This window comes from Montipora foliosa, chromosome 1, assembly GCF_036669935.1.
Source record: "Montipora foliosa isolate CH-2021 chromosome 1, ASM3666993v2, whole genome shotgun sequence".
In the NCBI taxonomy this organism is placed as follows: domain Eukaryota; kingdom Metazoa; phylum Cnidaria; class Anthozoa; order Scleractinia; family Acroporidae; genus Montipora; species Montipora foliosa.
This window is the reverse complement of record NC_090869.1, coordinates 26,668,148-26,683,147: the sequence shown is the minus strand read 5'-3', so window position 1 is coordinate 26,683,147 and position 15,000 is coordinate 26,668,148. Positions and strand designations below refer to the sequence as shown.

At 39.1% G+C, this 15,000-nt stretch overlaps 3 protein-coding genes across 3 annotated transcripts in view; 2 read left to right on the top strand and 1 right to left on the bottom strand.

Annotated features, from left to right (window-relative positions):
* Positions 1-1,596: 1,596 nt before the first annotated feature.
* Positions 1,597-8,843, bottom strand: LOC137995398 (uncharacterized). Its single transcript, XM_068840959.1, has 3 exons — positions 8,771-8,843; positions 6,743-6,794; positions 1,597-5,454 (listed from the first exon to the last, which is right to left on the bottom strand). Exons 1-3 carry the CDS (start codon positions 8,837-8,839, stop codon positions 3,023-3,025), a joined length of 2,553 nt encoding a protein of 850 aa, XP_068697060.1. The 5' UTR covers positions 8,840-8,843; the 3' UTR covers positions 1,597-3,022.
* Positions 8,844-8,873: 30 nt separating this feature from the next.
* Positions 8,874-12,407, top strand: LOC137995388 (GPI mannosyltransferase 1-like). Its single transcript, XM_068840951.1, has 4 exons — positions 8,874-9,622; positions 10,725-10,983; positions 11,743-11,844; positions 12,243-12,407. Exons 1-4 carry the CDS (start codon positions 8,886-8,888, stop codon positions 12,399-12,401), a joined length of 1,257 nt encoding a protein of 418 aa, XP_068697052.1. The 5' UTR covers positions 8,874-8,885; the 3' UTR covers positions 12,402-12,407.
* Positions 12,408-12,558: 151 nt separating this feature from the next.
* LOC137995379 (regulator of G-protein signaling protein-like) overlaps positions 12,559-15,000 on the top strand; it is a 42,899-nt gene continuing 40,457 nt past the window's right edge. Inside the window, exons 1-3 of the mRNA XM_068840942.1 lie at positions 12,559-13,046; positions 13,565-13,642; positions 13,811-13,934. Coding sequence (XP_068697043.1) covers positions 12,939-13,046; positions 13,565-13,642; positions 13,811-13,934 — 310 coding nt within the window. The 5' untranslated portion in view covers positions 12,559-12,938. The remainder of the gene's footprint in view (positions 13,047-13,564; positions 13,643-13,810; positions 13,935-15,000) is intronic.

Below are 15,000 nucleotides of genomic sequence, written 5' to 3'. Positions count from 1 at the left end.
CAGTTTATTATTAATTATGCACCGCTTCTGATTGGCTTTTGAAAACTAATTCGCGGGAAAGGCGTATCTAAAAATAACCTTACTTGTGAAAACGCCGTTGCAAGAAAATAGGTAAGTTGCACGCTCCGGGTGATGGGTTCCTGCCGGGACTGAATTTTCGGGGTGTGGTCACATAAATGTTTTGAATTTTCATTTCAGTCTTTTTTCTGAAGGAGATATCTCACTCCTTTAAAACTGAAGTTGTGTTTCAATGTAATCGTATCTGTATTAATAGACGGGTAAGAAATAAAGGGGAAATATTATCTTATTGGTTCAGTTGGCTTAAGACTGACGACCGTTTACTTGCGTCTAGGGTGGCAGGTAAAGAGATCAGTACAGGCTAAAACTTCATAAACTTCATGAGGTATCCCGTTTGGTTGTAAGCTTCAACTTACAACAAAATAGTTATTTTTATTATTTGTGTGATTTTTAAAGCTCATGTTTCGTAACTTCTTAAGTCTACTTGAGAGGCCAATGTACGGCCCCTGTATTTCTAGACACGAGTGGTATCAACGTCACGGTTATGGAGAAGTCTGAAGACAATCTTTGCAAGTTGTACTTCAGTAGCATTTTGAAAGCTTTGAATTTTTTTTTTCAAATTAACTGTAATAAGGCCAAACGCTACCGTTAAAATCTTGTATAAAATCCAAGCCATCGTCAAGGATAACACAAATGTTCCTTATGATGTCGTAGATCGGCGAAATCTAGGACTCTATAAAAGATAATTAGAATAGTACGCGCACTCTCATTGGTCAATAGCTGTGTTTAGATTAAGAGTTAAAAGTATGTAAACACGGCTGTGACATCACATGAATTTTTACTGGTTATGTGTTGTCAGACGCGCGTTTTGATTGGCTGGTAGGATATATGAGCGTGTATCGAGAAATATTGTATAAAAGCAATAGAGGACTTTTTCCGTGTTTACATAACCTCATCTAAACACTCGGGGAGTAGGGACAATTCTCGACAGTTACGCAAACCCTCGGTTTGCAAAACTTTCTCAATTCTCCCAACTCCCCCTCGTGTTTACATGCGGGTATGTAAACACGGAAAATGTCCTCTATTGCTTAATTAACAGTAGCGTTAGGAGAAAGATTGAAGTGATCTTCGCACTTATCAGGACAATTTAAGCAATTGTCTCATGTAGACACCTGAAAAATTCACGTGGCTTCAACAGGATTCGAACCCACGACCTCAGCGATGCCTGTGCTAACTGAGCCACGAAGCAATACAGTCGGGAGCAGGTCAACTTGCCGCGGGGCTACTGATGTGTTCTCGCGAAAGGAACTTAAGTGGCGTTACGCCTCATTTGAATTTTTTAAAGTTTTTAAAGTTATGAAGAACGATAAGAGGATATCTGGCTTGAATCTCGTATCCTCAATCCAGGACACATGATGACACTCAGTGACCATGAATCAAGATTTTGGATTAAACATCAACTGAATTCTCCCTTACTAAAAAGATAAATGAAAAACCATGCAGAGCAGAACCCTACATGATTTTTCTTCGTTTATCGAAAAGTGCACGCCGGTTGTATGGATCCAAATGGATGTCATAGCACCATTATTTTTTAATGTGTCTGCCTATATATAGGCTTCACAAGCTTCAAGCTTAAAATATCACCGCGTAAAAATATAGGCTTACCAGGTCCATACGTTCGTCGCTCTAACATATCTTAAAAGGATATTGTACACTTGCTGACAATTACACGTGCTGTGGAACAAATGTTTAGTTCCACAGCAAAACTCAACTGCAATCAGTTCTACGAAAGTTTGTTTATTAAAATTATCAAAAAATTTATCCAGAATAAGAAAATGTAATAAAACTATAGATTACTTTCAGGGTGATTTAAGATCAAAACCGTCAACGCAACAAACTATAGTACAGTTCTGTAAAATGGTAAAAACACCAAAAAATACTTGGCTCCAAATCATACAATTAAAACCTAACAGGTGTTATCGGAAAATACTTTGTCACATAAAACTCAGAACGCTAGTCGCAAACGAGGAAATATTGCCGTTTGAAATAAGAGAACGAGGAACGATGCCGACAAAGAAAAATGTTTTCAAAAAGTTTAGAAACATTTTCCAGATCTACGAATTCTTGACTCCGCAAAAATTGCTGGCAACAACTATTTCGACTTGACGCAAACGGGGAAATAACGTTCCCGCAACAATGATTCCTCGTTTTCGTGGGTGTTTACCGTTTTACAGTTTTCCGTTATTAATGGCAACAGTGAACGGAATGAACGTGAATTAATGGCTTAAGCCAGGACTCCTAAAGTGGTGAATAAGATATTCAAAGAGTTGCAAAACGCAAGCAGAAGCTGTTCGCGTTTTCTGCATCTTGCTTGCGTTCTATAAAGCCCCCAACAAGATAAAAGTTTGCGTGAAACGGTAAAAATTATTTGAAATTATGGGCGGAATTTGTGACGGGGTTACTTTGTGCCTAAAAAGAAATAGAACAGACTCACCAACAGAAGAAAACATTAGCCAGTCAAAAATCTGGATTAACAGAATTCTTCTTGCACTTGACTATGATTCGGTAGCAATGTAGTTCTGTGTTATCTTGGCGCCCAAAGTTTTTTACGAGCCTTCCCGCACCAGTCAAATGTTTTACTGCGCTAATGAACGTCTAGTTATTTCCTGTATTTGGGAAGCGTTTCACGTTTTCCCGCCCTTTGCGCTGGTACATTTCCTTCGGGTCGGTGCCGGCCAGATGTTTCCCGAGCATTTTGGGGCCGACACAATTAATTTTCTTCACACTGACAACATGCCTCCTGCAACATACTTTCGCGCGCTTAACATCAGTTGCATGTTTTCCCGCGCTTGATTGAGGTTAGATGACTTGTTTTCCCGCCCTTGATCACTCCTGTCATGTTATTCCACGTTTGGCACCAATTCCCGAATTTTTCCAGCAGTAAACTTTGTTGGTTGCTACGAACCGGTTGTCATTTTCCTTTTCGAATAGACGTAAGATGGTTTTACCAACAACAATTAAAACAAAAAGACTTGTCACATGATCCCTGCCCTTTACAAGGAGAAACAAAAACCTGTGGCGAGGTTTTGAAAGTCTCGGCAGAAGGACTCCTAACGGGAGACAAAAGTTTCATCTGCGAAGAGAATCCTTCAATTCCTAACTTCTTAACATTGTTTCCTTTCACTGGAGTAGACTCTCTGCCCTGCCAGGTTGAAGACTGCGAACCCTGAACTCGATTGCTAAGCAACGATGGGCTTCTCCTTGGTTGTTTCCTTGGTAACGAGTCCAAGGAATCCGAGACGAAGCTTTCTCGTGCTCTTTTCTTTACGCTAGTAGGCGGCGACCTATCAGAAGGAATATGTGCACGCCCAGGATTCGCACGGAGAGCAATTCTGTTTCCACTTTGACAACTGGAATACAACTGAGCTGTTCTCAAACGTTTCGCCTCCCGGCCTATCTTACAGAACAATTGGCTGGTTTGTCGAGTAGATGATACCTTCTCTTTTTCAATACGACCTCCAGAGGAATTTCTTAACTCTGAAACTTCAGATCTACGATGTCCTCTGCTATTGATATTAGCCTCAGTACCTTCACGATCACTTGTCTTACGCGCACTGATCATGCGCAAAGATGTTGAAATCATTTGGGAAGTGCTTGCAACTTGATCCACGCATGACTTTACATACACGCCCCTTTTTGAAGACATTTCTCGCACGTCTTGTGATAAGTCTTTTAATTTATCGTTCCCTAAAGGCGTCTTTTTTAGATCCTCAAAAACTTCATCCGATTCTTCAGAGCATTCAGTCCTAAAGACTTGACATTTCCCACGACGATCGTTGTGGTATTCGAAATTTACCACCTTCGTTCCGCCAGATTTAGTTGAGAAGACACCATCGTTTACTCTCAATACCTTTGACGATTTCCGTGGGCGCACACTTACAGGTGACTGTGATAACATCTCAAGAGGCACACGGCGCTGACCAGAGGTTATTGTCCTGTTTCGTGATAAAGCAGTTTGTGATTCAACAACAGGCGAGCTACTGTGTGGATCTAAAGCGCATCCGTCCAAATTTGTGCTTAGGTGTAACTGTGACGACCTCCGCCGACGTAAAATTCTAAGCAACTGTGACCGGGGTCGAGGAGAAACTAGAGAACAAGCAGAGGATGTTGTCGCGTCATTTGAGAAAGCAGTATCTTCATCAGAACCAACTGAAGGGATCCTAACAAAATTTCTCTCGAGATTTTCCCCAGGGAGAGCATTCACCCCTGAAGAAGTCAACTGACATAGGGTGACACTTCTCTTTCTTGAAGGTTGAGACTTCACATCACTTTTGTCAAAGCAACAGATTTGAGCAGATCTTGGATGCTGTCGCCTAACAATGACACGCGACTCGTCAGATCTCGATTTTAGAGCTTGATATTTCCTGTTGTGTTTAATATCAAAACTCTGTCTGTTCAACAAAAAGCTCTTTTCATCACGTTCAAAAGTAGAGATTTCGAGAGTTTTTGGTGGAGAGGAATCTGAGGTTAATCTCACTGATTGTCGCTGAACAAACGGGGATGACTTGTTCAAACTAAAGTTAGGAGGTTGAAAATTCTCCAAATCAGGAACCTTGTTACCCTTGTTGTTACTGTCAAAACTCTTTTCATCAATTACAGAGGTATTAACATCACTGACATTGCTTTTAAACATTTTGTCAACATGAGTACAACAAAGGTCTTCAACAGATTTGCTCGACGCAAAAATCTTTCCATCAACTGGGCATGCCATTTCCTCTGAACAAAGCTTTGAAGATCTCAACCATGTCTTCCGTGTGATTTCAGCCAAAGCAAGAGCAATCTTATTTCGAGAGCACAAAACAGCTTGAACAAGATCTTTGTCAGTATCAGAACCAACCGAGAGAAATTCACTTGACAGCATTGCATCCCGTCTTGTATCCAATGAAGAAAATGGAGACGCAGAAGAAACCTGTTTGTCACATGCATTAGATAACTCCAGTGGTCTTGATGATACATACCCTTCATCACTGTAAATAAGATATGTTGCATCACAGGTACGGTTCTTCAAATCCTTGCCCTTTTGCTCTTGCATATCACTAAAGGGAAGGGTTGCAATGTTGGTCAGACTTGAACTGGCTTTAACTTGCAATTTCTCTGCTGTGGCGGCATCATGCATTGTAAAACTTTCTTTATGATCTCTCCTCTTTTGGTCTGCAGTAGGATTTATGGTGGTGTGCTGAGCCACAACAAAAGTTTCATTTTTTGCAAGTGTTGGCCCAGGGCCGACCACAGAGGTGTCATCAGAAAGGTCGTGCCGCACATTTGGGCCACTTTTATCAGATTCCCATCCATCATCGCCATCATTTTCATCTTCAATGCCGTCTGCAGAGCTGCTTTCACCCTCGTCCTCAGTACTATCAATGCCTGCAATTCTTCCTAAAGGGGTTTAAATTTATGACTTTAGATGTACAAAACCATTTTCCTAGTACTGATTGACAGCTAATTCAAAAGTTTGAGCTTCTGATACTCAAAAAAAGACATTTCTGAAAGTTCTCTCCTGAAAGCTGATTCAGACACAACTACAGCTGTAGTGCAAACAAGATAACATCTTCACACTCTTAAAAGTGATCAAGTTAAAGTTTTCTTGATTAGATTCCAAGTTTGACAAACACCCAATTTATAAAATCTCACAAATCACATTCAATATTGACTTATTTTAACATTTTCATAACTACCAGTAAGTGAGATGATGACAGGAAACACAAAATTTACTGTTACCTTGAAGAGATACATGTATGACCAGAAATGCATGTGATTTTGATAAGCATCACAAAGTGTTCTCAGAAATGCATGTGATTTTGATAAGCGTCACAAAGTGTTCTCTTAGCCTTCTCCCTGACTTTATTCTGCCCTTCAAGTAAGAATATACAGCTGAATTTCCCCTGACTGAAAATAGGGACCTTATACGCATGCAGGTTTTTTCTACATGGATGGCAACCAGAAGAGAACATTTTGAGTGCCAAGACAATGGTGTCTCCCAGATTTGTATACCAATCATCTCTAATGGAGAAAAGGTACTTAACAATGTAAATGTGGTTGTGTGAAGACAAGTTAAAAGGGAAAACAGTTCACGTCCGGTTGCCGTCCACGTCTCAAAAATGTGCATGCTTTAACACTTACCTTATTGCTGGAAAAAGGCAGTAAACGCTTAGACTGAACAAGACACTCTGTGTTGGATATCAAAATTTGGCATGCATCCAATTACACTCATTTCTGGACATAACACCTTAAATGCAACGATTTACTAGTTCTGAGGTACTATTACTCATTCCTTAACTGCTGGACATTATCATATCTTCATATACATGTGGAATAGGGCCTCAGGACTTTTTTCCAAAGGGAATTTTACTGGTTTGTGGCCAAATACTTAAGGGGGAATAATGCCTGCAATAATATTAGGTGGCTTTCTTCATGATATTTCATATTTTTTGTTTGGTTATTTTTGTGTGCTTTCTGAATATTGTATTATGTATTTTGTTACCTAAGTTTACAAATTGTTCACTCATAACGCCCTCCATAATTTATTATTTAGTCAGTCATACGCAGTTTACAGTTATAAAATACTATATTTTTGATAGATCAAGGACTCTCAAAGGAATTTATGCAAAGTCAGAACTGTGTTCATGAATGGCAAAAATTCTTTGATCTACAACATCCATATTACCTTCATCCAGATATTCACTGAGGTAGAGGTCATCTGAATCTTCTCCTGTATACTGAGAGAAAGAAAAACAAGACTTGCATTAAAAATACCCGTAGATGTCTATAGAAGCTTCGTATTTCCAAGTCAGTGACATAAGCTTAGGCACAAGAGATACTGCTTCACGTTCATTTTATAATATGCACTGTTTTAAATCCTCGGAGAAATTGAGTGCTCAAGAACTTACAGCCATGAATATTGCAAACATTAAACACTACATAGGTTCACTAAGGGATGGACCAATAGAAATAATTGGAGGGGGAAAGGGAGGGGAGGGGAGGGGGTGACAAAAATATTTTAAAAAAATTCCTGGAAACAAAAATTCCCTTTAAAAATATCCTACAAGCAGTTGTGTCCAAAGAAAAAATCCTAAAATCCTAAACCCTAACCTTAAAACCTAGAAAAACATTTCTGTATGGAATTTTTTTACCCCTTCTACCCCTTCCCCCTCCCCCTCCCCCTCCCCCCCCCCCCCCCCAGATGTAACTGTTCATCTGTAAGGAGCCCTACCGGTGAGTTTGGACAGTAACGCTTAAAAATCCCCCAAAGCTAACTTAAAGTGGTTTGCTAAAATTTTGGTGCAAAACCAACCAAAACCACTGTAGGCAGCCCAGCAAGATCTGTGATAACAACCTCAATTGCCAGTTCTTAATTAGGTATCCCTTACTTGGGCTTATGATATAGTGTTGCGACATATGTAGAAAATTTAAAGAGATACCTAGAGGAGTGCTAAAATCCAGGAATTCTGACTTCCTGTGCACTCTCCAACCTTCCAAAGAATATTATAAAGTAATTAGAATAGTACGCTCACTCTCATTGGTCAATAGCTGTGTTTAGATGAGAGTATGGAACCACGGCTGTGACATCACACGAATTTTGATTGGTTATGTGTTGTCGGACATGTGTTTTGATTGGCTGGTAGGAAATCTGAGCGTGCATCATAAAAAATCTGTTTCAATCAAGAAGTAAAAAAACTAGCATTTTCCTTCATTTGTCGAATTATCTTTGAGAAATATTTTATTATAGCAATAGATGACTTTTTCCGTGTTTCCATAGCCTCATCTAAATACTCGGAGAAGTTGGGAGACTTCTGGACAGTTACGCAAACCCTCGACATAAATGTCTCGAATTTTCCCAACTCTCACTCGTGTTTAGATGAGGCTATGGAAACATGGAAAACATTCTCCATTGCTTAATTGTTACAACTTGGAAACACAAGTAAATTAAAAGTAACCTAGCAAGTGCATAATTTTTATGAAAAGGAAGAAGGACTCAAGTTTGTTCATGTTAAGACTATGCCTTCATTAGTGCATGACTCTCACTCTAGGTCCTGACAACAAAATCATAATGCACGGTGTTAAATTCTAAATTTGATTGTGCAGATTTGCCTGCTATGTTATAACAGGACCTTTTGCAATATTTACGCTCGCCTGGGGTTCAATTTCATTTTTTACTGCAAAATTCTCGCGCACTCATTGGCTAATTTTTATTGTCAATAAGCGGACAGACACATTAATTTATAATGTAAGCGACAATGAATTTCGTTATAACATTGTCAAAGTAGTCTGCAGATCCACTCGGCTATCGCCTCGTGGATCCACAGCTACTTTGACAATGTTATGACAAAATTCACGATCAATAAGAGGACAGACGCATGAAAAACTGACATCAATTTGTTAATTTGATTAGCAATGTCATCCTGCTCCCCACGGGATACTGACACCAGTATATAATCGACGAACCTTCGTTGTGCCAATTTGCTGGATGAAAACCTAGTTTGATGACTTCAATTGTTTAAAAATCCAAAAAAGACTAAAAGGCTTTTCTCACTTCCAGGAAAGATACACCAAGTTGGCCATTTGGAAAGACTTTGGCGGGAAACGAATACTGCGTTTACACAAGTGTGAAAATCCAACAAAGTTACCGTAGTCCTAGACAAACTACGTAGCACGTTTCCTTATTTCCTTATATCCTTGAAATCGTGAGAATTACCTTCGCATAAATGGCTTCCAAATCGGACTGAAACGCGGCAGCGACGAACTGACTAGCGAAAACTGACATGTTGAATTTTTACATACGATGCAGGCTTGGATACCAAGCGTACAATATGGCGGACGTAAATAGTGTCTTGAAAAGCATCGAATTTTCTTGTTTTCTTGCTTTACTGTTGAGGATTTGTCTGATAATATACGGAGAATGGCAGGATAAAAACATGGTTGTTAAGTATACTGACATCGATTACCATGTCTTCACTGATGCGGCTCGACACGTCGTGGAGGGCGACTCGCCTTATTTGAGACCAACGTATCGTTACACACCTCTTCTTTCTCTTCTCCTGACTCCAAATATCTCATTGCAGATGTGTTTTGGAAAAGTACTATTTGTTCTTTTCGATGTGCTAGCAGGATATTTATTGTACAAAATCATTTGTGTACGAGGCTGTTCTTATCACAGAGCTGTTAGTTTTTCTTGGATGTGGCTGTTCAACCCTGTGGCGTGTACCGTCTCTTCTCGCGGAAATGCTGAGGCTGTCATGGCCACCTTAGTACTCGCAACCATATACTTCGTCGTCATTAAAAACATCCCGATGTCGGCTGTATTTTTCGCTCTTTCTGTACATTTCAAGATCTTTCCGATAATTTATGGTTTGCCGCTTGTTCTGTTGGCAGGCAGTGATTTGTATATTAACTCTTCGAAATCATGTGTCCACGAGACTAAACCTAAACCTGGATTTCGTGGCTTTTTATGTCAAACTACTACATTTATTCTCCATCCTGAAAGGTTAAAGTTCTCTGTGATTTCAGCGGTGACCTTTCTGGGATTAAGTGGAGTCATGTATAAAAGGTGAAACTAGACCTTACAATTTAATATATGCATTACCATGCCTGGAAAGTACAACACACTCAATTGGTCAGCTCATTTTGTGAAGCAGTGTGCAGCATAATTGCACTGTGATGAAATCAAGTTCTGTTTTCATCAGGGCTTCTTGCAAGTTACTCATTTTTATGTGAAGGTCATTCTAATACACTCTTTTTTATATAAGAATGTTGTTTTTCTGGCCCAGGCTGAATATTCTTATTTTTCTGCTGATTTTAGGCGGAAATTATTCTTTTATTATTCTTAAATTATAGCTTATGACATTTCCGTTTTAGAATTTACTGGGGTATCAATTACAAGTGTTTGGTATCTAGATCTGTTTTCGCTAGGTTTTGTTATTTAAAAAAGAAATAATTTGTCATAATGCTTTTTTGCGGTTTAGTTTATGTCTTTTGTGCTGAATACTGTACATATGTATTACATGTACTGTTCATCGAACTATCATTAATGTTCAACATTTTGCTATAGCTAGTGCAGGTTTCTTCATTTTGTTGGCTAGTTTCGCTGTTCAAAGAAAGGAATAATTTTATATGGTTAAGTTAAAAACATAAAATTGTATTGTATTTACAGATGTTTCAACACACAAAATTATATCTACCGGTATCCTTTTCAAAATCTCAGCCTCTGCTTTATTCTTAAAATATTCTTAAAATTTCACAAATTTCAGCCTTGATATTCTTATAAAATATATTCTTATAAAAAAAAGAGTGTATCACACATTTTACAGACTTCTGGATACCTGGCCACATCTTTGCAAAACATCTTATTTATTTATTTATTTATTTATTTATTCATTTATTACAATTTTATGGCATGCAAAAAAAAACAGAGGCCAAGGGATAAAATGCAAGAGAGTCAAAGATCCCATATTAAAGCCATATTAAAGGACAGTGGCAAGTAATAAATGAGTTGAAGTGACTGGGTGTCCTCCAGTCCAAGGAGAGACAAGACGGAGTGGGAAGACATTTTTCAAGAGTTTGATTAATAAATTTTTAAGCTTTGCTCAACCAATGGTCCTTTTTAGAACCTTTAACTTTTTCCTAAGAATCTTTTTTTCGTCTATTTATAGGTACGGTTTTGAATTCCTAGAGCATACATACTTGTATCATGTAACAAGGCAGGATGTAAAACATAACTTTTCAGTGTATTTCTACATGTTGTACCTTGTGGAAGGCTCCACTTGGTCATCTGCACTGGGCTTGGTGTCATTCATCCCTCAGCTGCTGCTTACAGTCACTTTTGGTGTTCTTTATTATCGCGATATCTCATTCTGCTGTTTTGTGCAAACCTTTGCATTTGTCACCTTCAACAAAGTCTGTACATCACAGGTAAATATTCTGTAAGGTAAAGGTAAAGTCTCTGTTACGAGCCTAGGAAGGCCCATCAGGCCGGCGCTTATCTCCGGTTTGTGTAGCATGAAGCGACTGGGAGTATTTATACTCCCCCCTGGATGGGATGCTAGTCCATCGCAGGGTTACCCCCAGCATTAAGCCGGTACCCATTGATACACCTGGTGCTGGGTGGAGAGAGGCACCATGAGAGTAAAGCGTCTTGCCCAAGAACACAACACAATGTCCCCGACCAGGCCCCGAACCTGGACCACTCGATCCGGAGTCAAGCGCACTAACCACGAGGCCACCACGCCTCCCAATAATTCTGTAGATATAGATTACTTACACTTGTGATGTAGAATTTGAGATACGTTTTACAATAAGGGTGTCCACAGGGAATTAAAACGAGTCTAGGGAGGGTCAGCATCAGTAGGTGGGGGCTATATCTTTTTCAAAGTCTGTCCCTCTATTCCACATGTCAGATCTTCAACTTTGTTGAGTTTTTGACCCTAGGCCCTTACGCTGCGAACACACATACTTCCGGCGGTGGTTTCTCTCCCCAACCGCCGGAAATACGTTTGCGTTCATAGGCTACTAGACCCTGTGCTTATCTCAAACACTGGTGATATGTTATTGAATATTCTGTGGTACTCAGCCTATACTGCAAGTGTCAGTTCTGTGTGCCTTCATCCACCCATTCAGTCAATGACCTTCACAACACAGGGAACCTAAATTTTTGGCTTTTTCCTTGTGCAGTATTTTCTGTGGTATTTGTGTCTTTTGCCTCTGATCCTGGATTCTGTAAACATGACATTTAGGAGGGCAATGGTTCTAGCAGCAGGATGGTTTGTTAGTCAGGTAATGCTGGTTACTTTAGCAATACTTATTTTTAATTGTCAATACTAATATTAAGTTTGTAAGGCAAGTTTTAAAGATCACATCTCACATGTACCATATCCAAAAATGGATAGTCATCAAAACCGTGCAAAAATCAGCTATATTTGCACAATGTCAAGTTTAATCATAGCAATAAACAACATTATTCATTAAAAAATATCTCTGTTTTCACATTTCTTTTGTTCAGCAAATTACATTAATGATGAGGAATTTCCAATACTATTGAACTATCTTGCTGTCTGTAAGAGTACTACTCAGTATTTTTCATTGATTGCCTGATTACCTTTGTGTCAAAAAATTTTTCTGAAAACTTCAGACTTGATATTGAATTAGCTAAGTTTTTGTTCTTCAATTTTTAGGGCCTATGGCTTACCTCTGCATACTATTTGGAGTTTGAGGGAATGAACACCTTTGCATTTGTTTGGGCTGCTAGTGTTGTTTTCTTCATTGTCAATATTGTGATTTTATGTCAATTAATTGGACATTACAATCAAGCGCTAATAAAGAAACAAGAATGAAATACATTTTAAGGCTGTAATTCGAGTGCTTATCAGTTCGTCCATCTTTTGAAAACACAGAAGTCAGGTGAGCTAACGCATGTTCTGTCAAAAAATATATTCAGTTAATTTTTATACAAATGCCTACAATTTTGTAGGGTATATTTGTCGACATTCTCAAGAACGAAGGAGCCAACAAACGTCAATGAATACAATTTGGTGTTGGAATTTTCTTTTTTTTTTTAATATGAGTAGTTTATAATCGGCCTGTGGGTATTATGGTACTACGTTGCGCTATCATTTTCGTTGCAAAACACCTCTGAGCACGCGCATGACGTGTACATTTACGCCCATTGTTGCGTCGCGCGCCAAAATTTTGCGAATGGCAACTTGAAACAAAGCACAATGGGCCAATGAAGTTCAGGAAATACTCTGCCTGAAGTGGGCGACGACATGTGCGATTGTATTGACGTGGAATCTATTCGAGGTACGAATAACTGTTTGAACTTATAGATTTGTCTTTCATTTTGTGTGGATGTTATCTGGCACAATAAAGTTATGCCGTTTTTTTTTTTGTTCTCAGATGTCCCAAGTAAAGAGCTGTTTGAAAAGCTTTTGAGTGATTCCATCTTTGTCGATTACTTAAACACGTTTCTCTCTCTGCCGGTACGTCAGTGTTCTGTGACTAAGTAATCTTTTTCAATGATTTCTCTAAAATATCTCTAGTTTTGAAAACCGCAGGGATAGCTCGTTTACAATTGGCCACTTCCGCGTCAAGATGCGCTTGTGTGTCGCTTTTTGCTAAGCATGGAATTTTGGTCCTGTTCTTTAGGAAACAACAGTTTAAGGTCGGCCAGTTTTTGTGTTCTAGTATTGATTATCTTTCTTCAAACGGTATTAAACCAGGCGAGAACGGTTGAGAAGGCATGCTTAGCCTGTCTGCGATCTTCACTCGACTTGTTAAGTCTGTTAATGGGGAAAAATCTGGAAATTAGTCTTTCTTGGGCACTTTCTGTGGAAACAAAAATTCAGAGATTTAAAGTGCCAAATTGAATGGAACGGGAAAAGTGCCGAGAGATTTTCAGGAAAGCGGAAAGTTTGTTTGAATCACACTCATGACTAAGTGTTTATGATTCTTTCAAGCTCTACACAGTCATAGTGATTTCTCTTCCCATTCCATACAGGTGTTTGGTAAACGATTCTGCTATAACAGGGAAGCTGACAACTTTAGCATTGAGCCCTCTCCTCCACGGACGTGTTATGTGAGTCAGTCGAACCGTTTCAGACTTTTCTTCTGACTGTTTTAAAATGTGTTGTGAAACGATCGCCTTTCCTGGTGAAGTGGGTGAAGAAGGGTCACTGTCTTGCATGTCTGTGTATGAGACGGTTGAAAGTGGATAATTTTGCATTTTTTCTTCGTTTATACGCAGCATTTGTCGCGTTATCGTGTAAAAGAATGGGTCAGAAAGGAAAGGTTGAAGTTCTTTTGGAAAACTGACTTGTTTCTTGAATATCTGTTATGCAATCACCTTCAGGAAGCCGCCGAGTCGTCAAGTAAGATGTTTCCTTTCAACCGTTTTTTCCAGTCAACGTCAGAGTACCATTATTTCACCATAATCCTTCATTATTATAAAAATAAAAAAAACTTAAAAAGTATATTATTTCACCATAATCCTCCTCCTTTATAGTCGGCGCAAGAGAGATTCATCCGCATTAGTTTATAAAAAAAAGCTACTTGAAATTAGAGTTGTTGTAAGTGTCCCGTTCGTTCGGCCTGAAAATTCACGCACTGGCGCAGTCACTTTTTTACTTTTTTTGCTAGTACCCGGCAAATAACCTGACGGTCATCTTAACCTGGCGGTCATCTTAACAAATTGATGTCAGTTTTTCATGCGTCTGTCCTGTTACTGATCATGAATTGCGTCATAACATTGTCAAAGTAGCTGTGGATCCACGAGGCGATAGGCGAGTGGATCCGCAGACTACTTTGACATCAATTTGTTTTTTACAATAACAAAAAGGCAGAGGGCTCAAAATTAAGTCAAAACACGAGAAGAAAGCGAGACAAAAATGCCAGAAACTTCAATCTGACGCGAGCAATATCGCGTAATTATCGCTTATTGACAATAAAAATTGGCCAATGAGCGCGCGAGAATTTTTGCAGTCATTGTAAAAAATTGTCTTGTCCTTTACTATAATCGCACTCAGCTCAAGAGTTTTGTGAACAGTTAGCGAGCAGAATAGGCCTTTTTGGTTGTTTGAACCCTTGAAATTAAAGAACGCTCGTGAAATGTCTACTAATTAGAGTGGGTGTCGAGATCCATAGATACCCAACGGCATTTCTCTGCAATTACCAAGTTGGGTAGTGTTTGGAGAGATTCTTTTTTCGATGATGATTCGACGATACTCGGGAGAAATCGAGGTGCACCCATCATGAGTCCAATCTTCAACTTTCGATTACTATTTCGAATGCTTTGCTACTGACCTACAGGAAAGTCGTGGAAGGTAGTCCTTTCAGCTAGGGTTTGGTGACACCTCTGCAGTATCTGTCCCAATTTTTACAGCTATGTGAGTAACAGCAAACTATTAAAGAGATTTGAATCTCATACGCCGAATCCAC